A 26142-nucleotide genomic window follows, 5' to 3' on the forward strand; every position below is an offset into this window, starting at 1 on the left:
TTGTGCCCCCTTTGCTGCCTGGGACAGGCTCCGCCCCCCCCCCCCCAATGGCCTTGGCCAGCATAAGTGTTTGGAAGATGGCTGGATGGACACATGCCCACTGAAAATGGACAATGGCCAAGAGAGCAACGAGCTACAATTTGAACAGGTTTGAAATCCATCATTTCGCAGCACTTTTAAGAAGCTCACAACAGCCAAATGACCCACAACCCACACACATCAATAAATATTGACGTCAATTTATTACAAAAGATAAAATCAAACTTTTCAAAATAATGCAAAAAGATGTACATAATTTCCCCCCTAAAGAAATTCTCAAAACAATGTAAATAACCCAAAAAACTGGAACTCATCCTTAAATTATACCCTATGTTCGTGAAATGAACAAAACAATTGAAATGTTAGAAAAGGGGAAGTAGGAGAGTTTGAAACTGAAAGATGCAGATCTAGTCCAGAATATTGGCGCGATGTTCCTGGAAAATCCTTTCATGCATGCAGGGGCTGACCAAAGGAAATACAAAGGAAATGACCAAGAGGAGTTTACATAGGACACTGAACATCAGCAGCAGTGGCTACCATCACAAGCATTACAGCTGCGGTAAAACGCGTTTCGCACGGGTCAGCATTTCGCGATGGTAAGTCAGTACCTTTATTAGGTGCAGTAATGCGACAGCCTCGGTGAGCCGGGGAGAGGTCCATAACCAACAAAAAACAAGAGCGTACTAAAGCACATCACGATGGCTAAATTACTTTATGAACAACAGATTGAAAAATACAGTGTTTTTTTCCCCAAGCTAGACAAGGTGGGGGTGTTTTTTTTAATCTCATCCAAATCCCCCTGTTCAGTTGGTTCGTTTCCCCACCGCGAACCAGCCTGACAGCTAGGTGTCCTTTATACTCCACCTCTCCCCCCCCCCCCCCCCCAAAAAAATCAAGTGACGTGCATTTTTTGCTAAGCCACCGTAAGGCCTCGCTCACCCGCCTTCAAGTGAAGCTAAGTGCAGAGGGCCCAGGTTACCATGGTACCCTGGGGAACACAGTGTTTTTCTACCATAGTGCAACCAAGAAGAGGAAGCTGACCCAATACAGGTCCTCGCTGGAAGGGGGGAGGGAAAAAACCTACAGCCTCAGCAGCATCTATGGGGAATGACAAGCATCAGGCACAGGGTATTTTGGACAGTTACTGGGATGATTCTGAAGAGGACACCACTTCCGGGACGGTGTTTAATACCAGCACAGGGGCGACAGAGCGGTCATCTTTGGCCTTGTACTACAGTGGCTCTGAAAGTGCCAACGCCTTGCCGCTCTTCCGACTGGACTGCAGTAACGTAAAACACAGGGGTGGCCGACTTCAGGGTGGCTCCCGAGCAAGAGGGTGATCTTCATGGACGAATCATAGTACCTCTAATTACATCCTCCTCACAAAAAACAACCAAAAAAAAAAAATCTGACTTTGTGCCATCTGACCGTGAGAGTGAGCCAGCCGGACAGCCCGTGGAATTCCACACGGGTCCGGGCTTGAGATACGAGTATGGAGGAGGCAGGAGATGACTGCAGACAGGGACGTACTTAAAGAAATACGATTATAAATAGTTCCGCGTACGGCGACACTCCCATTGTGCTTCCTGGGGATAATCTGGAAAGCGCCACGTTAAATACAGCGTGACATGAAAAACACCGTCCCAGTTCAGAAACTAAGGGAAAAAAAAATAAAAAGAAGCAGAAGATCGGTCTGCAATCACTCGTTTAGTACGATATTTCACGAGAATTTAATACATTTACTCCACCTGACAGCATCAGGCGGGCTTCCAGACAACATCACCAGTTCAAGCAGGACATGGTGCACACCCCCCGCCTGTAAGCGCGCACCATCATGTGTGAGCACGATTCACCCTCCAGGAAAAACAAACATTCTTGGATCCTTTTCTTCCACGGCTTGTACGTTAGAAAAGTCCTCCATGACACCAGGTTCAAAAATCACAGCCTGGAGCTAAAGCTCGATCACATGGGTTGTTCGACTTTCAGGCTAACGACGTGGACACAGGGAACAAGTGCAATTGTGGAACGTCAGTGTGAAAGCATGAGGGGCGGAGCTCCCGCCGTGCGGTGAGATACCCCCCACTACTCTGTCCCAGCCCAGACCCGTTTTGCTATAGACCCGAATACTGCTCTAAAGTGATGAAGGCATGCAGGCTGCATTTCCACACAAACCGCTTGTTATGGCAAACAAGGCGTTTTCCCAAGACTTGTTTTGTTTAGTCTAGGTTTTTTTTGTACCATACTGTCATCCCCCATCCATATAAACACACACAGTAAGCACATAAAACCCGATACAAGAGTTTGAGGAGAAACTGCCACCAGGGGGCTCCCCGTAGCTTAAAGCATGATGCTCTCAACTTCGGGGTCTGCCATGGCCCTCCTGATACGCTCTCGGGTGCTGTCAGTCTGTGACGCTGGCCTAGATTCCTTGGAGGGAAGGCGGGACTTGGGAGTGCCGTGCCCCGGGATTGGACAAGGACCTATAATAGTGTTGATGACTGACAAGAGAGAAAGGAAATCCATTAGCATCAAACCACTCAGACAGGCATCTCTACAGGCATGCCTGTTCACTACAAGCCCATATAGCCGTTATATGTGAGTATTACGAAAAATCTCCCAGTCTGTTTACCCTTTTCTTCCTGCATTAATGGAATTATGACAAACAGGAAGACTCAGTGACCAAAAAAACAGAACGTGAAAAGGTGGAGTCTGGAGGGCGAAGCTCGTCAGATCTGGAGGGTGATCCTACCTTCCAGCTGCTTCTGGACCCTTCTCAGCTCCTTCAATATGGACGTGATTTCCTAAAAACACCAAATAAGTCTGTCACCAAACCCGAAGGCCACCACTGAGACGGGCGCCTTGTGGTTTAGCACATCTAAAACGCTACAGCCTTGAAAATGTCAGGCGAAGATGTTTGCAGGACACCTTGTTGGATGTTTTGAGGATGGGGACTTCGTTGTCCGCGTTAATCCTGGCTTCCAGCTCCTCCCAGGCGTCCAGCCTATCGTGGAACATGGTCCTGGGGGCGGCAGGGAACAAACAGCCTATGTCCAAAAATCAATGTAGAGAGACATCTACAGGTACTTCCAGAGTTGGCACTAATCTTCAAGAAAAAATGTCTCTAGACATCTCTTAGCCAATTTCCCAACATGCAGGAAAAATAAAAATATAATCATACTTTATGGGATGTGCGCTGTAGTGTGTGAACCACATGAAACTTTCTGGAAACCCCACCGCTGCCACACATATTGGTTTTCCAGACAACAGACGGTTGTTTCGCCACGACAGCAGTAACTCTGATAGCAGGAGTCCCACACAGCTTGGGCGAGCAAGCAGACAACCTTAACCTGGAACGCAACACTGGGAACGGTCACAGAAGCTCACTTCATTTTCTCCGCCAGCTGTTCCGTGTTTTCGCGAATAGCCTGCGATAGCTGAGAGACGGGATTCAGCATCAGGTGATCGAACATGACCTGGAAAGACCAGAAAAACGAGAAAAGTAAATCAAGGGTTTATTCAAATCCTTTTCAGGATCATCGGGGATAAAATGGTAAAACTGAAATCTGTATGGGACTGAGAGAACCGGAGACTCAGGGGATCATTGTGAATTGCGCTAAGAAGGGCAACAATAAGCTTTTGTGCTGCTGGTTCTGGAGGGAACGCATCAGATTACCTCCTCACGGTTCCACACACGGCGCTTGGAGTTCGGGTCTTGGTCGTTTGTGTTCTGGTCCGGTTCATTGAGCCTGGCAGAACCAGGCGGAACCTTCTGGTAATTTAGACTAGCTTCCGGAATGCGCTGAACCAACTGGTGAGAGAAGGAGTATAGCAGAGTAAACATATGCGGCGCGAGGGAGAGACGGCTTTGAGGCGACTGCGGGATCACGCTAATCTCAACGTGGGAAGGAGCTGGAAAGTGGATTACAAAGTGCGCACAGTGGAACAAAATGGAGGGTAGACGGCCTAGGCTGATTCCGACACGGCTAAGGACTCAATAAAGCGAGTTACAGCCAATACAGAAGGATGGGGGAGTGAGGTGAAGGTGTGGGGGTGGGGGGAGGAATGGGCTCAGCACCTGAGATGTGTGGGCGGCTTGCAGAGATGGATTTGTTTTCTGTTCACAGGAAGAGAAAGAGATCAACATGAAGACGGAGTCCTGGGCAGCTACTGTGCACCTTCTGACAACAGCGACCCCTACAGGTTTCAATTTCAATTTCGGACTGACCACCACAGAAAACTCTTCAGAAGGTTCGGAAGAGAGAACAAAGAGAGGTACCTCCTCACGGGCAGAGATTGTAGAAGCGGGGGTGCTGGGGACAGGACTGGGAGCCTGGGAGTCACCATCCCCGGCTACGTCGTGGATCTCCCGGGCCAGGATTGCCAAGTCCTTGGCCAGGTCCTGACTCAGCCTGGGGGAGGGTGGAGGAGGCGAAAGAGCAAAGCCCATGTTAGATTGCACAATCATCCCCTGTACAGAACACAGACAGCAAGCTGAGGGCAAGGTGGAAGATCGCAAACAAAAGTGGACCAAGGTGTCCACATGTTCTTGCAGTCACTGGACGCACATAAAATATAAAAGCTACAAAAGGATCCAGCCATACGCCTTCCGAACCTGGCGATCTCCGCACTGTGCGCCGACCAGTTCTGGAAGGGGTCACCCTCGTTCTCCTCATCCTCAGACTGGCGAGACTGAGAGCGGAGGCGGGGCACATTGGGCGCCTGGCCCTGGGGTGTCTGGGAGGCAGCCGACGACTGTGAGCGCTTGTGCTTGGGGGTGCCGTGGGTGCCGTCGTACTCTTCGTCCGACGTGGACGTGTAGTCGGAGCCTTTCTGCCGCCGCCGGGGACCTTTTCCCAAGATGCGTGAAAAATATTTTTAAAAAGCCAGATAAATATACTGATGGTTCGGTAACATAATGGATTAAATGACTGACCGATTACTTCTAATAATGAAATGACAACAATATGATCGCCGGACTACATGGAATCATTGCTGCCACAGTGGGTGACACTATGATCACAATCTCTAAACAAAACACTGGAATACCAGTCAGGAAAGCAGCCCCTCTACTAGCACAATGACAGCTCTGTACTCACCAGCTGTGGCAGAGTGCTTGGCACTGCTGGAGCGAGTCCGGCTGACGGGCTGCTTCCCCGTGGATGCCAAACTATGCCGGGACCTGGGTTCAGCAGTGGACGCCTTGCGCACAGAGCTTCCAGGCTCGGAGCTGCGGGTGGAGAAGCCCGTCCGTCCGGCAGAAGATTCTGTGTCGCTAGGTGTGGTGAAGGAGCCGGTCCGCTTGCGGGGCAGCGCCAGGATGTCCAGGCGGGACAGCTTCTTGGCATCGGCTGCTGGCTTAGCTGGGTCCGAGTTCTGGGACGTGCGGTCCGTCTCCGTGCCCTCGTTGTCCGAGGCATCGCCCAGACGGGCACGGCGCAGCATGGAGGCTCGCGTGGCCCGGGGGGCAGAGAGGCTGTTGGAGCGCGTCAGGCCCTGGTGACCCTTGGACGCCTTGCTAAGGTCCTCCCTCTGGGGCCGAATGGAAGGCTTTTTGCCGACAGAAGTACGAGAGCCGGTCTCCTGATCCGATGAGAAGTTGTCATGCCAGTAGCCCGGAGGCTGGCTAGAGTTCTGGGTCTCGTCGCTCAGCTCCAAGGAACCGCGGGTCCCAGAGCTGCGACGGCGGTGAAACTGCTTGTCGGCGTCAGCCTTGCCAGTACCATTGGTGGTCTGAGAGCGCCGCTTCTCGGACAGGCGCTCGAGGGCCGTGGCCGTCTGACCCTGGTCCTGGACGGACAAGGATGACGACTTGCCCTTCTGGGTGCTGCTGACAGCAGCCTTCTTCTTGGACACGTCGATGGAAGCATTCTGGTTACTGACCAGACTGACTGTGCTAGATGTATCTATGTCCGACTCTCCCGATAGAGAGTCCTCCGCTCTCTGGCTGCAACCCTGAGTCTGGGCCTGCAGCTTTGCCTCCAGGGCTGCCAGCGCGTTCTCAGTGTCCCTGAGGAAGGACTGTGTGTCCTGCCCACACTGGCCCTGGTGCGTGTCGGCACGGTCTGTATCCCTCGGGGGTGAATCACTGTGGATGTGTGGTAGCTGGTGGACATGGACGGCATCACTCGGCTTGTCCCTGGTGAAGCTCTCCTGCCGCAATAACGAGGAGCCGTTCTCTTTAGCAGTCGTGTCCCCCGTGTCCTCCATGAAGAAATTAGAGGCCAAGGCTGAGGCAGTGGGCTTGACCGCCCTCTTGGGCTCTAGGCTGGCCTTATGCTGGGTCAGGGTTGTCGCAGAGGAGGCTTTCTGGGGTGGATTCCGATCCTTTCCTGCCAAAGATGGGGCACCTTCTACGTCCTCCGAGCCGATGTAGAAGAAAGTGGACTTTGGTTGGGGCCTCGTTTTCTCTTTTGTGGGCCTTTCCGTTCCCCCAGAGAGGGAGTTCCTGCTCCGATCCGCCGCGGCGGAGCCATCATCAGACTTGCTGGCATCACTCAGGCTATCGGGCTCCAGCTCATCCTGCACCGTCAGCCTCTGGACAGCGTCCCCTTGGCGGCCTGTGGCGACGCCCTGCTCGGGGGCCTCGCGGTTCGTGGAGCTTTCCCGTCGCATTGACGTGCTGGGGGCCGAGCTCTCAGCTTTTTCAGATGGAGGAACTTGGGGAAGGAGCCGTCGTGTTCTGGAGCCGTGGCTAGCTTCTGGCTCAGTACTGTCCAATCTGTGGTTTGGCAGTGCATGATGGGTAACTGTACCATCTACGCATAGAAACAAACAAGTTATCTGCATTTTCAGTCATCTCAGGTAGCGTTTAAGGATGTTCCCTGGAAGGCGGACTGCTGGCCTCAAAGGCGGCAAACAATTCCCAGACACGCAAATCAAATAGGCCAATGATGCAACACAACGATATTCAACCGTCTTACCTCCATCTGTGAAGTTTCCCTGCGGTGGGGTCTCCAGGAGCCCCCCAGCAGGCCCCGATTCAGTGTAGCTGTCAGCCAGGCTGGCCCACCGAGAGACCCACTTGGGGCCACCCAGAGATACGGAGTCAGTGGGCTGTGCCTGCAGCTGTAACACAGGGAATTGGTTAGAAGCAATGCGTGACTGAAGACAAGTCATCTCAGAACATATGATTCATCTGAAACCATGGCCGTAACCAGTTAAAAAAAAGCCTGCCAAAATTTTATTCAAATCATACGCCATTAGTACAATGCCATTTATGGTGTGTTTGATGGCACAAATCCTGTTCAGGTTGGGATATTTTTCACGAATGCAGGAAAGGTGTTATTGAAAGCACTCCAACCATGGGGGGAAGTCATGTGACGTTTTTTGTTTACAAGAGAATTAGAATAGAATTCGGATCATTCACCAGCAATTACAAGTCAGCCAAAATAAATATCCCAACCTGCATACTCTCGACAAGCAGACTGATTGGTTTGCCCCAGTGAAGAAAGAGCCCACAACCAGCTTGGGGAGAGACCAAACATAAAACCCACCGACCACAAATGGAAGAGCAAGGAAGTGGATCATGGAACGAGACAGAAGCACCATGCCAAATTAACAGTGAGATCATGCAGCTCTGATCATTCTTCTGTGAATGATTATTTGACTGGCTGATTGATTGATTGATCGATTGGCCGACCGATGAGGTAGATCTGAGCCCAGGGTGTTTCCAATGGGTGGGTGACAACGCTCTGGGCCCAAAGGTTTCTTTACCTGTGCAGGGCTGCTGGGGCTGCCACTAAAGGCCTCTGGACTACAGGTCTGCTCTGGGGCTGCTTTTAGATCCCCAGAGCTACACTTGCTAGCCTGCTGCTCCCTGTCCTGGTTAATTACCGGCCTATAGGCTGGCATGGTCACGCCGGTGTACTCGGGGGAGTCAAGAACACCAAACACCTGTCAGGAACAAAGCAGGCATAAGTCATGCAGAAGAGGGGAGGAGCCCACACATGGGCTGCTGATGGACAGAAGAGTCAGCCAATCAGACGTCAGCATCCCCTCCCCCTGTGGAGTTGATGGCAGCCCTCTCTTCACAGCACTTCTTATAGAGGAGTATTGCCCGACTGGGTCTTCGCAGTGACCGTCATTAGGGTTGAGCGCCTGCCCTGAGAGACTATGGCAGATGACAAAAAGCCTCCCTGCTGTAGAGGCGAGAGCCACTCAGCGTGAACTGGCAGACGACGCCAGCCAAAATGTTTACTGGGCCGTGTAACTGAGAAGCATCTGCTGATTTATCCGCGGAAAGCAGATCCTCTGCAAAGATAAGATGTCAGATAGCCTTGCCGTTCAGGTGCCAGTTTGCCTTTACTTTCAGATGCCTCTTTTTGTCTATTACGGGAGCTACATTATGAAGTAAATACTTAAACTGCTGAACTGCAGAATGGCATCTGAGCAGTTTCAAATCCTACAGGCAGGGGGCAGTGTCTCCAACAGAGCGCGTCACAGCAAGCTTCAGAACGGGAGCCGAATGTTACTGTTAACATGCCCGAGTGTTTGTGTATGCCTCGTTCCCAATCACACTGTGAGCAAGATCAAAGCGGTTAAACGAAGTGAAAGCAGCCCCAAACAGGCTGCACTGTGGAGTTTTACACCGACTTTATCTGGGAGTGAATACTCATAACACACCACTATAGTTTTACACTTAATAAAAACACACTGCAATGGCACACATAAGACAAATTAACACTGCATGCCACAGGCCTCTTTGCCAAAAGGAGCAGACTGGGGAGGGCTCCAATCGTGAAGAGCGCCATAGCGGTAGGTTCAAACAGCAGAGACTTTGGACTGCAGCTGGACGAGGCCTGACTCAGAGGAATGTGTCTGGAAGGGGCTGGCGGTGATACATGTCATGTGACCCAACAGCCGCCCACCCCTACCGCTGCTCTTAACAGTTGCCGCATTTTCCATCCCATTTAAGCTAAACCCTTTCCTGCTGCATGTGCACTGCGGCTCAGAAGGAATCCACACCCCCCCCCCTTTCAGCGACTCGGCGGCATAAGGCCGGGTCACCCACCTTCCTGGTTTGAGGGGGCAAAGGTGTTTTGCCTGACGGCGTGTCTTTCGCTCCAGAATGGGGGAAGGGACTCATTTGCAAAATTAGGCCGCATGAGAACGTGGAGCGAAAGGAACTGAAAGTTTTCAAGTAGTAGGCGCACCGGGGACCAGAAGAGGGCGCTTGGAACAGGCTGAACTGAATATGTGGACTTAATTTTGGGGAAACCTCCTCAGTCAGCCCCATAAACACAGCATTAGGTGCAGCTCAGCTTCACAGCACCTGGCCTGTGTGCACTTCATAGTTACGTAAGAGAAGGTCAATATCTTGTCTCACGATGCCCTGTTTATAGGCGTCCCTGAACAATCATCTGACCTACAGACATGAGATTATGCACTGCGGCACCTGACTCAAACTACATTTCATTGTTTAGGATACAGCAAAATGAGGCTTTAAGACTCGAGGGGCCCTTCGAGGGGCACAAACCAGTCCACACAGGCCCTGCCTTTAGGGGAGACACAAATATTACAGGCAATGTCCTTTGCTCAGTACTCGCTGCAGGTGTGCCCTCACCTGGTCGATCATGTTGCGTGCTTCCTCCACCTCCTTGTCCTGGGCGTCCGTCTCAATGGTGTAGGTACCGGCGTCACTCAGGCTGTCCTCCTCCTCGTTCCTAATGGCCTGGGTGGTCCTCGCGATATCAGGACAGACACCCAGCTGGGCTGCGCGGGACCTGGGGCTATGGATGGGGTTGGTGGCCGGGGAGCAGTAGGCGGCCTGCCGGCGGGGGCTCAGTATGGGGGGTGGGGACGTCTTCTCCTGGGCAGGAGCGACCATCTGGCTCGACTCCCGCAGAAACTCGGCCGCAAAGTCTTGGGCCAGCTTGGACCTCCTCCCTACGCTGCCAAAAGGCCTGATAGTGAAACTCGAGCCAGACGGGGGGCTGCTGGTCCTTTCGTCCATCTTCTCCCGCTTGAGAGAGGCAGACCGGGGCAGGGCCCCCGCACCTGACACTTTCAGTGGCACGGTGATCTGCTGGGTAGGAGGGGCATGCCCCTGCGATGGGGCAGGCCTTTCCCCAGTCTGGACCCCAGCCTTGCGCTTCTCCAACTTAGCTTTGATGGCAGAGTACATGTCAGGCTGGGCGGAGTTCTGGGTGAATGACTGCGAGCGCTTCTTTCGGGGGATATCGTCGAAGAACTCTATGATGAAGGCCTGCTGGGGATCAGGCCTGCCCTGTCCCTGTGGGGATGGGGGGGACCGGGGCTCCGGAGACGAGACAGCCGGTAAGCTGTCAATGGGTGGAGGACTGGGGGGCTTCTGAACTGGCGGCGGGACATGCTGGCGGAGGGACAGCGGGCGAGACGGGAGTGACTGCTGCAGTTCGGCCCGCTTGTCTTTCAAGACAGGGCCCTCGGAGTCGCTCTGGGTGCCATCCTCGTGGTGGTGCCCTGCACAGAGACGGAGAATGATAAGATCACACGAGAGGAGGAGCATCGACCAGATGTGCTGTGACCACAGAAATCTGACCTTTGAGGGTCTTGACCTGCATGGGGAGGTCACTTTTGGTGCTGTAGACGTCCTCGCAGGGCACCTTCGACCTCATCATGCTAACGTCGCTAGTCACCAGCCAGTCAGCCACCTTGCTCTCGGCGGACATCACCTCAGTGGGTGTGGCCAACTCCCGGAACGGCGGCTTGCGCTGGCGGAAGGAGAACTTGGTGATGTGATCCTTGATCTTCATCTTGCAGTCGTCAAACTCGATGGTGAAAGAGGCGTGGCTCTGCACAACAGGGGAAGTGGGGGCCGGCTTCGCTGGGCTGTCCGTATCCTTGGTGGGGATCTCCTGGACCTCACCCTCGGAGGGCTTGGAGTGAAGGAACTCTTTGGTGGGGATCTCGAAGTAGCTGGGCTCCCTCCGGTACGGGTAGACAGGCTTGGTGAGCGGGTCCCTGTAGTCCAGGTTCGAGCCGTTGACCTCGAGTTCAGGTCTAGAGCTGACCTTGGAATGGTCTGTGGGTAGATGCCAAGGTGGAACATGATGGCATGCAAACACACACTGACCAGGAAACCACAGCCAGATACTGTAAAAACCTTGAACCACCAAAGCTAAACATGGCTTTCACGTGCAAAGCACGCAACACCTTCCAATCAGATCAAAAACATTCATTTCAGATTAGGGGACACAGAACCCTGACAGCTCCATAAATCGGTATTTACCAATCCGGTCCTTGGGGACCCACAGTCGGTCCATGTTTTTGCTCCGTCCGAGCTCCCTGCCAGACAGTCCACATTTTTGCTCGGCTCTACAGGAATTGGGAGGGAGCAAAAACGCGGGACTGTCTGTGGGTCCTCGAAGGACCGGAATGGGAAACGCTGCCTTAAAATTCTTGTGTCCCACGGGGTTATGTAGCACAAGTTTAGAACTGGTGGTCTGAACACACAGAAACCTAAACACAGTGAGGAGGTGCCACACCCTGACACAATGCTCAGGGCCCTTGGGGGGGGAGGGGCATCCTAAGAACCAATAAAATGCGGCACAACCCATAAAAGGGGCAAGCCGACTGGCCACACTTCAAAGTGTTACCTTCAAACTGCCCCTGGGTGTGGAGTAGCTGCAGAAAAGAACAGAGATTTTTAAAACTTCTCACAAGGAAGTACGTGGCTGTGCTTTCCAGGCTGTTCCTGCTGACCAAAGACGACCTTCTGTCTCTCTTTTGTGTAATTATTTAGCATTCAAACACCAGTTCATACACACTACACTACTGTAATCTGATCCTGGCAACCAGACTCCAATTTAAGACAGAAGAGAGAAACACACCTAGTCCAAATTCACTCATCAGATTAATTCTGAAACTGCCTTTTGAAATCTAAATGTCTCTTCAAGGCAACAAAGCCAGTCGTGTGAGCAACAATCACGGAGAAAATTACCCAGCGCAGTTTTGGCTAAACCCAATACAGCCACAGGCCATAAGTAGGTTCTGACAGCGCTATACTCCCCGCCTCGGAATAACCCAGGGTGTCGTTTTCAGAAACACAGACTGCGAACGTGATCCGACACGGCTTTTTAAACCACGCTGCCCCCGGCCTGCCCCACATCCTAGTGGCTATTGTTCATTCTCCTGATTAGCGTGACCTTCAGCCATACAGCGGTGGACTCTAACCCCCAGCGTCTCTCCCGCTCGCTGCTCAGCTGTGCGCCGGACACCGTGCCCTGTCCCCTGAGCAGAGAACCATCAGAACTCCCAGCAGCCCTGCACTGGGTGCACAGCACCATGACTAAAAGCGCCGTGGATTGCATGAGGTCACATTCCACCCCTCACCTGCCGTCCTGTAATTGACTCAGGTAACTTATTGGGTTATTTATACATTAGTAAGACAGGGTGTCAGAGCTCCACCCAGCATGGAGGAGGAAGCAGGAAGTGCCCTGGGGCGCCGACTGACCTGCGTGGCTCCCGTTCGGCCGGCAACTCTCCCTCTTCTGGCCGACATCATTGTCACCCCACCAAGAGGGCTGACCGTAGAGAGGGGTGGGGCGTGGATCTGGAGCCTCTGTAGGTACAGACACACACACACACACAACACAGGTAAGGTTGCCAGACAAACACCGCCCTACACAATCCACTCACACACCACACTGCTCACATGCCCAGGATCAAACTGTGTGAAACAAAAGCCTGTTTGTAAAACTGCAGCAATGACAGCCATAGTGTGTCAGATACAGATAAAGTTCATATCAGCGTCTTTATACAAATTTACCGGCAGACAGGCAGGGCTACAGAAAAGGGTCACGCCCACAATGACAAGTTGCTGTTAGTATGAAGGAACTTAGAGGGCAAATCAACTCCCTTTGAAAGGCTTTATAATCCTAGCAACAACCTGATCACCATTCACACCTGTAGAACCTTCCTATTGGCCGACTCAGCTGAGCAGGAACAGAGTCCAAACAATACAACCAATCAACCGTCACCCTCCCACACTAATAGCTCAGATCATAAGCAAGGTTGACTGGTTCAATTACAGAGCGAAAGATCACCACGGGAGACTGAGAAAGGGGAAAACCGGAATGTTCCATAAAGATCCACGTTGCACAGCAGGGGATGAACAACTTGGTGCTTCCCTGGAAAAGGCAGATCTCAGATCAGGGCATAGATGCTGGGGCAGGACATAAACCACACTGCTGAAGCTAGGAGATTGGGGCTGTTTGGGAATTATATATCAAAATGGGGGGGGGTACAATATCACAACACTACACAAAGGACGCATGAACAAGTGAGGGGGTAGATGGCAGTGATAACTGGCGGGGGTGGGGAGACAAGCTGCAGGTGAAGCCCCTTCAGCTTCAAGGTAACACCCTGCTTCAAGGCGCTGCACGCCCTGTTGGCAGTAGCTCACCACAGGGACACGGGGGGTGGCAATCCGAATCTGGAAAGGTGGGGGGTGTCAGACTGCTGTCAAATGCTCATCCCAGCTCACGAGATCCAAAGAAACCGGGACATCAGTACTGAGGGCTGCCACTGCTACAGCAATGAGACGGACAGCAGCACCCTGAGAGATGGGGCTGGGAGGACTGGAGCGTCACTGGTTATGTCAGCAGTGGCTGGAAGATGAGCTAATGCAGACTTCATTAAACGAGGGGGGAGGGAGAGGAAGGGGGGGGGGGCGAATAATGTGTGGCAATAAACAGTGAAAGGTTTACTCTCCCGGCAAAGACCTCCAGCATTAGTTTATGCTGCTTCATGGTCACTAATGGAAGCACTGCTTCAGTAACACTGTAGTAACGTGCAGTGAACGCAGCTTCATGCTGCGTCCGCCGCTGTTTAAAACTCAGTTTCCTGGCTTTTGTCGCAGAGGAAACGCCCAGCGAGAGACGGTGAGGCGCGCCCTCCCAGGGCCCCACACAGCTCTGTGACCTGTTTTCTTGCTGGATTGACCCCATCCGGATTCACAGACACAGATTGCCAGCAAGTTCTGCAGTGGTTAGGGAGCTTCGACAAAGGTGCGCAGTAAGCAGGTAAAGCGCAACAGCTTAGAGCTGGGGCTGAACACACATGACCCTCTGAGACGCACTCACATCGCGACCCATCTCCCGGGCGACCGGCTCCGACAAGAAATCCGGCATGCGGGATAATCCGCGGTAGGTGGGAGTGGACAAGGATTAGCCCCGTTAAAAGGATTCAGACAGACATATCAGAGCAGAGCCTGGATCATACAGAACAATTACTTTAGGTTCTGATCGTCCGCTGCACCAAATGCACACACAGAGCAGGTAGAAAGGAGGCCGCACATCCCAATCCTGCAGCGAGCTTTCGAACCCACATCCCGGGCGAGGTGATGCTGTTACTGCAGCTCAGAGCTGAAACGTTCGTCCAAAATAATCGCTGCATCAAAGGGGTACAAACCCACAGCCAAGGTCCTGCCATCTTTCTACTTACAGCTGCTTCGTTAAGGATGGGATGCGTGTTTCCTGGGTGGGGGTGCTCAGGGCGTAGTTTCACATTTCCACAGCCCCCCCCATGGCAAAGAGTTAACACAGCTTCACAAACACCAGCCTTACAGAGGCTCCTTTCACACCAGGCGCTTCACCTCATCAACTCCACCCTGCAGACCCATGCCAGCAGGGACGGGGGGGGGGGTCGTCTGGTGTTTTGCATCCTGTGCCAGAAGGGCAGGAACTCAGGAGGGGAAACCAAACCCCCCCCGACCCCAGAAGATGGGCGGGGCTCGGGACAGCAGTGAGTTAAACTGGAGGATAAAAGGTTCATTGATGTGAACCCCAGCAGGGCCTCGGGTTCGAGCCGCAGGCCCCCCCTTACCCGACACGGCCTTGCGCTCCACCTTCTCTGTCTTGGAGCGCGTCGGGTCGGCCAGGCCCCCCTTCTCATGGGTTTTTTCCCGCCTCCTCCCTTCCTGTACCTTCAGACTCATCTGCAGCTGGCTGGTGTACTTCTCATGCTGAAATTACAAGGGCGGGGTCAACAGCTGTAGAACACCCCCCCCCCCCCCACAACTGAAAATGAGATGATACTCACAGAGACGATCGCCGAGGTGCACGCACACAATTGCGAGTGTGCAACAAAAACACTAAGGTGCTGGGTGTGGGTGGGGAGGGGGGGGCACCAACCTTGAGGGCTTCCTCTGGAACTTTGTGCTGACTCCGTTCCAAAACGTAGATGTGAGAATGTGAGGGGCTCATTAAGGGCCAAATAAACATGACAGAGAATGAATCTGCTGCGGACATATGCTCACTGACTGTCACTGACATTTGGAAAAGTGTCTGTCCAATTCGAGGATCGCTGAGGGCACAGAAAGCACCATCCTCCCTTTCTGGGGGGCAGAACACCCCCACCCCCCACACCGGGAAAGCTCACCAGGTATCCCGCGACCTCTATCAGCGTGTGTGACAGGGTAGCTGTTTGTCAGAAACCTCAGCCAACCATCAGCCTGTCAAGGTCAAAGGCTGGATAGAGCAGCACAAAAAGCTTAACATCTGGAACGAAAGTCTCCCAAAAGGAGATGAGCACGACCTTGGGCCGGCTGCCAGCTCAGCTGCACGGAGGTCATTCTCATACTGTCCTGACCCTGCACCGCTCTGTCCCCTCACTACAGAACTTCACAGGTCCCTGGATCTATCGACAAAACAGACCACAAAACATTAACTAAAGGGTCAGGTTGCAGCCAGGGGTAAAACATACAAATACTGCACGCAGCAACAATGTCTCCTCAGACAGACTTGCCTCATTCCTACCATCACACCACTGCACCACTGCAATAAGACATGAATAAGGATATCATATCCGAAGCGGACGACATCCGACAGCTTCAGGGTGATGTAGGTCTGGTCAGGGATGCGGACATCATTCACGAATGTCTGGCGGGGAAGAAGAGCAAGCACACTGAAGCAGTGTTTCCCAATCCGGTCCTCGGGGACCCGCAGACGGTCCACGTTCTAGTTGCCTCCCAGCTCCCGAACTGTCTCGCAGGGAGCCGGGAGGGAGCAAAAACATGGACTTACTGTGGATCCCCGCGGACCGGATTGGAAAACACTGCACTAAAGGCTTCCGACAGATTCCAAAGACTAAAAAAATGCAGGTTTAGTTCACCTAAAATGCTAAAAATAAGCTACGTGCCATTACTGCTTGTAGGGACAGCATGACCTACCCAGTCTCAGGCTCAGGTAGTTAATGCTAATGAGGGGAGTTTCCACGTGATAGAAGCTTAATAAATGCCATGGGAGGACAGCACAGCGCAGGTGCTTCACAAACAGGGGCTGCTATAGACTGGTACGGGAACCACTACTGATTAGACACGCTGCAGGCCAATAGCAGCCTATGTGCGTTAAGTCATCAGAATGATTTAAAGTGAATTAATGAAACTTTAAATTTTATATCTGAGCTCTGACACCTGCAGCATTAATCTGACAGTTTGCGGCCCCCCCAACCCCATGAGGTCCCTTCCACTAATCCCAGCATGGTACTAAACACCACACCAGAGAAACCAGTCCCACACAATGCATACACTGTATTCTGGGACCTCATGCTCCTTTGGAACAAAGACCCCCCTGAAATAAAACCTACCTTTCCCATGCTGTCGACCCCCCCCCAGTTCTTGGCAGGAGAGCTTATCAGTGGGGTCATGGGTCTAAACGGTTGGATTTCTCAACTCACCCCATTGAGGCTCCCCAGGTCCTTCACCAGGTGCTCGTCTGTGGAGGGGTCGTAGTTGATGACGGCATGCTGCTTGTCCACGCTGCGGGACTGGGGCAGAGGCAGAGGAGATGCGTGTGAGATACGCAGCCCCCACTGGGAAGGTGCGCTCAGAGCTATACATAGTGCAGACTGAGAGGTGCGGAAATGGGACGGGTCCACTGAGGCAGCCTCCTGCGCTAAACGCTAAAGAAGCAGAAAGTGCAGCGTAAAAGCGCCAATGCTACGTTGCTAACGTAGCGTTTAGAGCTTAACCTTACTGGTTACGAGGCTCTGTAGACAGGCTTGTGTCACACCAACCACCCCGGGGGCAAGGAACTCACCCACCGCCTTGGGACTCAAGACATCAAGGACAGAGTGGTGCGGTGAGGGACAGCAAATGCATTCCTGCAGGCTGCTGACCCATGACGGGAAGGGGGGGGGGGGGGGGGGGGGATTCACTGCTCAGGCAAGCAGTCAGACCATAAACCCAGCGCTTGTTTCCGCTTCATGGGCCCACAATGTTGCCACACGAAAAGTCATCCTCTAAATGGATTTTCATCTGCTTAGCCAGAGTTTAACGAGGTCCAGGCTCATTAAGACCCCATCCCACACCGACCCGCTTCCATCAGCTCCCCTGTATTCCCTCATATTCCCAGGAACCCAGAAGAGCCCCACCCATAGTTCCGGTTCCTCTCTTGGTGTCACCAACAACAAAGAGTGACAGAATAGTTGTCAAACTATTGTCAAAGTAAATCCTGGGATAAAAGACCCGCATGCTGAAATGCTCCGTAGATAAACCATGCTCCCAAAATCAACAGCTCACTCCTCCCACCATCCTGACAAAAAAAAAAGCTCGAGACAAGCCCTGTTACCCCGTTACCTCTTGTTAGCCACTTCAGACCACCCCGCGTTAAAAGGGAGGGAGCCCCCACCCGTGCCATCCATGCCCTCCTCCCAGCCATTCATCCACCATACGCTTCGTTGTCCTTTCACTCGCTTCGGGCCTTTGTCTGAGTCCTGCTAATGAGTTCCGGATTTACATTAGCACCCCTCCCAACAGCACGGGATGACCCCCCCCCCCCCCCCACCTGGCCCCAAAAGAGCTGGAAGAAGCCACTAATTCAGGAGAGTGAGTTCCCTGGCTTGGTGTCACGCCAAGTCATGCTGCGTCACCACGTTTACACTACTAACCGGAGGATAGAGTCCCCCCCCCCCACCCCCCACATCATCCAGTGACATATCCTCAGGTGAATCCACTCCCTCGCCAGCAGCAAGGCTGACTGGGGCTTGCAAGCACTTTTGCTAGCGCTAACAGGCCACGCTAATTACTCATGGGTGCGGTACAGGCTGCACACCGTCTCCGAAACCAATCACGGTGGGCCACTCTGAGCAGGAAGCTGCTACCAACACAGTGGGGAGAAGGGGGGGGATGGGTGGGGCAGAGGAGGACCTGAACGAGAAACGAGGTTAGACAAAACACGAAAGGGAGGCAGCCCCAGCGGAGGAGTGGAGAGTGTCCGCTATGAGAGGAGGGCGAGGCTGAGGGCTGGCCAGAGCCAGCAGACCTGAATGGGGATGGGGGGAGCGAGTGGCGGTACTTCAGTGCGGGGGGGCCCAGGATCCGTGCCAACAGTAGCCTGACAAGACGACATAAACAGCCCAGGAATGAGAAACAGAGGCTGAAGTCCTTTAATTACAGCAGGGGCAGAATCCAGCAGCAAAACTGCCCCCCCCCCACCCTGGATGCCATCAGGCTCAGGCAGTAACGGCAAGATGGAGGCCTGCACTTTAATCAAAGTAACATCATATGGTCTCTTATCCCTCCGGTCCCACCAAGTACAGAAAGAGGACATGAACCAAAATGTTTCGATTTCCTACGGCCTCTAACAGGCCACGTAGGAATGCGGAGAACCTTCACAAAAACCAGGCCCCCGCACCCCATCCCCCCTGACTCAGCGCTAACACATGTAGCGGAGAGGACACTATCATTATTATATCATCCCGCTGAACTCCAAACAGACCTACCCCTCCTTTACAGCTGTAGGCCGCTTCTTAACGATTTAATCAGACCTCACCTACTTTAACCTTAGCATGTCAACTTGATGAGGAAGTGGAATCAGAACTCAGCTCTGCTTCAAAACCAAAACTACGTTCCCAGGATCCAGGCTAATCACACCATGTACCTGGTCATTATTCACTTAAGTCTGACGTAAAGCTTGACGTAAGACTGTTACGCCAAACAAACGACGGGAGTTTCTCAATACCAAGAACACAAACATTTTACTTGTGGTCTCGACAAAAGCATTTTTTTCTAACTGCTAAACTTTTCAACACAGGAATTTACAAATAGATGTTCAGGAATTCACAAGTAGATGTTCAGCAAAAACATTACGCTAATTGTGGCTGAGAGTTTGTTAGGGTTAATCTTACACCGTCAGCTAAATTACACCAACACTAAAGCATAGCTAATAAAACCAAGACTGTCCGTCGGCTGTGTTATACTGTACTCGAGTATGTTGCTGAAAACACATCCAACATGCTAACCTGTTTCACACAACCATCTGAGCATGTAAACGACCGGAGCAAGGCATTTAAACAAATTCAGTTACAGATACTGGGTAGAAGAAAATGTGGAATTTAGTTTATTATAATTGTTATGATATTTTCTATTTTAAAACGTTATTTTTCTTTACAATCTGCAACCAAGCGTCTCTTGTTATTCAGACATGACCCTGGGTCACACATCACCTTCGATTTACAATTTCTTGTAATTCTGTTTAATAATAATCTGAACAAATTCTGTTTTCCCTGCTGTACCAAAAGTGAACCCGAAACTGAATTTTGGGCACCGTTACACCCCTAATACTTAACAGGGAAAAAAAAAATGGAAATTTGCTGTTTAATGTACACTGCCACTTCTCATCCTCTGTGCAAGGAAAACAGTACAAGGACAAGTCTTTATTTATATTTTTGTTCCAGAGTGATTAAAACACTGAGGCACACAACACTGCGGCATATCGGCTTGTACCCAAGTTGGCCCCGGGAACAGTGCCGTCACGTGATTCAAACGTCACGACTTAACAAGCAGATAAGTGTGGCCTTAGGACGGGAGCCAGGGGCCATGAGTCCACCAGACAAGTTCTCCAACACAGCGTAGCATCTAACACAAGCTAGCACTCTGCTTTGACTGCTCTGCATGCTACGGGAGTGAAGGCCGCGCTTCATGTTACTGGGGGTGTGGCCTGTCAGATAAGGGCGGGGCCTGTGGTGTGGAGATGTGGCCTGCAGTGTGGGTGTGTGGCTAGAATGTGTCAGGATGCATGTGGGAGTTTCTAGAATATTTGGGGAGGAGCCTGCGGCTCCTGGAGGGCGGGGTCACCCACCTGCAGCATCAATTCGCAGTCCTCTCGTCCCACAAAGATCATCTCCCTCGGCAGGCGATGGCGTGTGCCGGAGCTGCTCACCAGGAACCATGAAGTCACACTCATCTTGGTGGCCACACTCAGAGGTCTGCTGGCATCCTAAGGGGAGGGGGGTGGGGGGCAGGATAAATCCCAATACCGAAATACCTCAAAGAGATCGCTGCTGAAAATCACGCTCACACTACCCAGGGGCATCGTAAGCATCAGCTGTAATCTGTACTGACTCTGAGGACCCAGAATCCCCTGCAGGCTGATATGTGACCTGCTAGAGTGAAAATAAAATGGGACGTCGGGGTGGGGCGGGATAGACCCAAAGCAGGTCCCAACCTGCACACGGGCGGCACTTCAAAACTCACCCATCGCTGCTCGTAAACATGCCTGACAGAACAGAGCTGCATCACCAAGGAAACATCGTGGTGCTACAGTTGTGGGATGCCTGCTGTTATATTCAAACAAAAACTGTATTAAAAAAAAAAAAAAGCAGCCGTCTAGAGATATGAAATAACACGTGCAGGTCTCACCCCAGCCAGACGTCCAGCCTTCATCCTTAACAAAACGCACAAGAGATCTAGCAAAGAGACGCCTGACTGGTTTGCAGAGCCAGAGAGCACGAGTCACAGGCTCCAGGGAACGAGTGACACGCTTTCCTCCTCACTCCTGAGGTATGACATCATCCTGGAAACGGATGCGAACCATAGCAGAGTTGAGAGCAAACCAGCGTGCACACCAGTACAGCTCAGACATTTGTGGACTATAACTGGTGTGTTTGTGATCACATGACGAGCCCTTAACCTCAAATTTGTATCTCGGTACCAAGTCCCACAGCGCTGGGATGCTATTGATCTAGCTGTGTGTCTAGCATATTCCCATATGAACAATCTCATCCATGCTCAAAAATCCATTTTTTGCTCCAGACCCGACCATACTCACTCACTGAATCCTACTGTTTCTCTAAATGACGTTATCAAACTGACCCTGGGTCAGGAGATCTCATCGCATGGGCGCCAGCTACAGACTCCAGAATTTGAATATTGATTTTCATTGACGCACCGCTCAGGGAGCCCGTGTGGGATCCTGAAGATGAACATACCAAAAAATGAGTGAGAGACAGAGAGACAGCCATCTCACTGACAAAATGTTTCGTCCACCAGAGGTGAAGCAAACATGTTTCCAGTCACAGTTTGTCCACCAGGACACAGGTCTCAGCCCTGACAAATCAGAAAACGAGGCAGAAGAGAACAAATCAGAGTTACAACATGTAGCCATAAGTTCCGGTCCAGGAGGCAAAAATCCAGACCAAGATTTTGTTTCAGCCAACCAGCTGAGTATCTGTGACTCTTTATATTCAACTGGTCGGTTGAAACAGAATCTTGGTCTGGATTTTTATTTGCTGTCCCTGAATTATCCTGCACATAGCCCATTCCACTCCAGGGCTCAGATAAACCAGTAGAAGCGCCATGCTCCTCTCGGTACCCCTTCCCAAGTCCCTTAGCTCCCACACGGCAACGGAACACCCTTCCACCTCCACCTAATTATAGTGCTGTTAGAAAAGACTAGCCCACTTCTTCCTGTGCACTGCAACGGGCAACCATTAAACAATGTCAACACAAGGACCTGTAGGATCAGGAAGTCAATGCAGACGGCTGACATTTGCCTCACAGAGCATTCCCCACTGGATCCGGTGGATGGAGATCCAGCCCACATCCCCCCAGTATCTCCCCAACAAGCAACGACAGGGCTACCACATGCACCAACCGGTTCTCGTTATCAATGACACAGCATCTAGGTGACAAACGCATGGGGTGTTTTCCCAGAGAGGCAGACATTAACCCAAGTACCTCTTGCTTGGATCTAGGGTATTGACTGGATTGACTTGATGACATCACAAGCAGCCGCAGGCTAACCGCCCTCCGGCAGCTACAAGTCAGGGTCGGGATGCTGAGTTTTATGAGCAGCAACACAGCGGGAGACAGACAGCTCATGTCCTCAAGCAGGAACTGCGAGTATCGATGAAGGTCTCATAAGTGGCAACTGCACATACTACACTACGCACAATGGCCCACTTTGTGCATCCAATTAGTTATTTACAGTGTGTATTTATTGCATTCACACAACTTATTACAGTATTCTCCAGTACAGCCTGTCTGCAGCATTGAGGTCCTGGAGGAACGTTGATACACTGACATCCAGGTTCCCTGTTTACTTTTTCTTTTTGGGGGGGGGGATCTTCCTCTAACGCAATTTTCTTTCCCAGGGGGGCTCCATCACCTCTCTGGAGTCCACATGATATCTGCATCTACACAAAGGCGGTCAGGCCCGTCGGGGGGCAACACGGTACTATCCTCTTCTCGGAGAATCAGCCAGGAGGTCTGCTCAAGCAAATCGATGCACTGACATCTTAACCACGACTTAACCAAACCCAGAATTATTATTAATTACTGGCAGTGGCAAAACTATCCACAAATAATACATCCCTTAACGCAATTAGTTTTCGCAGTAAAGTATTGGTTTTCAGCGTCTATAATAATGTTGGCGGCCCTACTAATGACAAAAACGATGCCATTTTTCCTGTACATGGACATATAAACGCACATTCTTGCAAATCACAAACAAAACAGAAGTTAATTTTACTACGTGGTAAAGCCTATTCATATATAATGTACTAATGCCGTTTTACAGACATCTCCTGTACGTATACCGCAGGTTTATCCCAGACACCGCCGATCAAACAAGGCAGCCAACAAGCGGCCGGCCAGATAACCAGTCAGCCTGCTGCTTAGATAATATTACCATATTTAATAAATGACTAATTAACACGGCGGCTCCAGGAAAACTAGCCCCCCCGATAGATCCTCCTCCTAAAACCAGGCGAATCGTCCTCGTTTTATTGTGACTTTCAGCAGAATATCCAGCAATCCTCATAAATCAAATGATATTTTCCCGAATATATACCAATGTAACGTTTGCATCGCTCCCATACAGTCACCCCGACGCGGTTCTGCTCGCACCGCTACCCATATACATCAGGTATAAAGCCACGTACCTGTTCCTCCAAAAGCCAGACACCGTTCGGGAAATGAACAGCGTATTTTACTCTTATTTTCTGATTTCCCCCACCCGTAATCCTGCACGATTCTTAGTCCCACGGTCCCATCTATACTCCAGATCCACCGATGCCACCATTAACACCGGGCCAGGGGAAGCGCCGTCCCTCGCCGTTGCTGAATTAGATCCGCTTTTAAACTAAATCTAATTATAATAATTAAAAATGCAGAAACAGGGCAAGGAAATCGGCTTGGGGTGACACCCGCCCTGTGCTCCGCACACCGCTCACCGCCGTAGCATTTTTACTGGGATTGTCAGTAGGCGAAGAGCGGCGCCGCCTCCAGCAGCCTTTCCAGGTTAGTGACGCACCCAAAGCGCAGCGCCGGGCTCCCTCCCCTCAGACGACCCGGCCTGTACGATCGGCACCTGCCTGCACTGTAGCCGGAACAAACCGAAGGCAAGCCTCTTATACTCCCCCAATAACGTGCTTTCATCTAGAAAAGCCCCAGATTATTTAGATTGGAAGCTACTAGAAATTATGGGTGCTTTTAATTCCCGCTTAACTGCACCACGGTTTGGTTTGTTTCCCATAATATTAAAATGCAGTGCTCTTCAACATGTGCTCTTTTTAACGCACCAAGCGATTGCTGACACGTCCGTGACAAAGGAGTCGGTTTTCCCATACAAAGCATCCGCACGCCACCTTGTGGAAGGGTATCATAAGGCAGGTTCACTTCAGTCTGTGAGGATTCCTTTTTATTTATTTACTTATTTATTCATTATTTTTAGTCCATCCCCGAAATATCAGAGGGATTAGGAAATCAGCTAATGCTACCCAACTCATGTAGGAAAAACGTTCATAGTTCATTTGGTGCCTATTGTGTGTCAATCTGTTGTGTCAAATGTTACAACTGTTACGTGTGTGCGCTGCTCCTCTATGCCTTTTAAATTTACTTAAGGATTTTGTCCTAATGAATTTTCGTATAAAACCTAATATCGTTGTACATTAAATGTAAGGATTGCAGGATTTGGGGGTACAGAATAATTTAATCTAAAACGCTGTATTGGTTGTATTTTTCTGTTAAGGTTACGTATATGTTTCCGTCAAGAAAATGCTTCATGATCTGTAACCATACAGACTTCTGAATGAATTTCGTCTAAATCAAATAAAAAATTCAGCCTGGTGATCCAGAAAAGCCGATGCGTGCGTTTTACAAGAATTACCTGTCCAGAAAATTCTACAACTGTGATGTGTTTCACCAAGTCAGACTGGAAACACTCACAGCAGAAAGACTACATATTTGTCCAATTTAAATAAACCCCATAATCCTACAGTGAAATGAAATTATAGAGTTTTACATCAGCTCACTCAGTAATTCCTCTTCCAAGTTGTGCTTCCCCAGTTTGTGTGGAGCATCACTGGATCTAACGTGGGGTCACATCTCATAAGGTACTTTCCCTGCTCACGTGTGACATCCCGTGCTTAACAGCGTCGATCTCGTTTGCTGTCGCTATACACCTACCATCCTGGCCATGGTTACTTTCTGCAGGCCAGCTCAGACTTGCCTCCAGTACCACCCAGACAGGTTTGAAATACAATACGCAGCTGTTGGTTAGAAATATACCGTGCGGATTTTATTACACTGGTATATACATAATATTCTTATTTACAATGTTTATGTCTTTATTTTTATGTTCATGTTAAAATTAATTTAATAATAAAAGCTTACGTGCTCCATCTTCAATGATGTATCGCATTTTTTTCTGCATTTATAATCGTATTTGCTGCGTTTCTTCATTAGGCCTATGCCTATTTCATGTGCAAAGCTTATTTGTTTAAATGTTTTTCAGCTACAGTCAGTTGCTGTAAATAGGCTACGATTCTTCAGGAATCACTCCTCATGAAACGTATTTAGTGCAGCGATTCTTAACCCGTGGGTCACGACCCAAATTTGGGTCGGCAAGTTCTGAAATGGTCGCGAGGCAGAGTTGTAAATGCAAGCATTGCAAAACCAACGAGCTCCCATTTGATCCACAATCAGATTTCCCAGCCCCAGTCCTAGAATTAACATGTATAAACGGGTCTTGCGTCTGCAACTGCTTAGCGCAAAACTAGTGAACATGCAACCGATCCAAGAAGCCAAACCGCATATGCTTAACTAATTTAAAATTCGCTGGTACATCCAATCAGATTTGTGCGATAGTCATTGATTGGCGTGAATTTCAGAATCTACTTCGCATTGATCATAGCGTTAAGTTAGATCTATATAGCCGATATAGAATCACGACTGAGTTGGAATGGTAAAAAGTTTGTCGCGATGCAAAAAAGGTTGAGAACCACTGATTTAGTGCATGACTTTCTAGGAAAATAAAGCAAAGAAGTACAATTCAGTATCTGGGGAATGTAAACATTCGTAGTTGGTAATTGGATGAGGTTGGAGGGTTGTAAACCTCCCCAATAACCAAAGTCAGCCAATACGACCCCCTGGACCCCCTAAAATGGGTGGAGACCTTATTCTCCCCAACGCTCAAGCCAAAGTTATTTCCTTGGTTTATTGTAATAGGCACCGCTAATCGACCATTTGTCCTTTGTCATGAAAAAAGCCAATATGTCAGAGTCATTATCATTATTAACAAATTAGTTAAATATTTTATTGTATTATTATGATTGTAGTCACTCAGGACGTTGTATAGCTGCGTCTTTTCTATAGTCAAAGATTGGAGGGAGTAAAGAGAGGCCCCGTTTATGTTCATCCCACTTCGACAAGCGTACAGAAAGTTATGCTGACGGAGAAAATGCGTGTTGCGTACACTGTACAATGCATATATTATCCAAATGGGGGCGACATAAACCTTATTATCCAAACCATGGCCCGAATGCTGATTTTGCTTCACTTTGTCCACTAGAGGGTAATGTTTTCCTTTTCAATTTTTTTTATTGTAATTTTATTTTATTTTA

The 26142-nt window shown here is 50.6% G+C and overlaps 1 protein-coding gene across 4 annotated transcripts; it reads right to left on the bottom strand.

Moving 5' to 3' along the window:
• Positions 1–223: 223 nt before the first annotated feature.
• cep170ba (centrosomal protein 170Ba) lies at positions 224–23570 on the bottom strand. 4 transcript variants are annotated; one of them, XM_048974840.1, is made up of 20 exons: positions 23182–23570; positions 20100–20237; positions 16696–16785; positions 15819–15899; positions 15153–15209; positions 14845–14983; positions 12473–12580; positions 10559–11041; positions 9602–10479; positions 7753–7932; positions 6960–7104; positions 5136–6794; positions 4652–4886; positions 4316–4448; positions 4115–4153; positions 3713–3847; positions 3424–3512; positions 2965–3058; positions 2789–2840; positions 224–2537 (listed from the first exon to the last, which is right to left on the bottom strand). In XM_048974840.1, exons 2-20 carry the CDS (start codon positions 20202–20204, stop codon positions 2377–2379), a joined length of 4863 nt encoding a protein of 1620 aa, XP_048830797.1. In that variant the 5' UTR covers positions 20205–20237; positions 23182–23570; the 3' UTR covers positions 224–2376. The 4 variants fall into 4 exon arrangements, with proteins under 4 accessions (XP_048830797.1, XP_048830795.1, XP_048830798.1 ...); XM_048974838.1 differs by lacking the exon at positions 23182–23570 and adding an exon at positions 20495–23173; XM_048974841.1 differs by lacking the exons at positions 7753–7932; positions 23182–23570 and adding an exon at positions 20495–23173.
• Between the last annotated feature and the right edge of the window lie 2572 nt (positions 23571–26142).

This window comes from Brienomyrus brachyistius, chromosome 14 (genome assembly GCF_023856365.1).
Source record: "Brienomyrus brachyistius isolate T26 chromosome 14, BBRACH_0.4, whole genome shotgun sequence".
Taxonomy (NCBI): Eukaryota; Metazoa; Chordata; class Actinopteri; order Osteoglossiformes; family Mormyridae; genus Brienomyrus; species Brienomyrus brachyistius.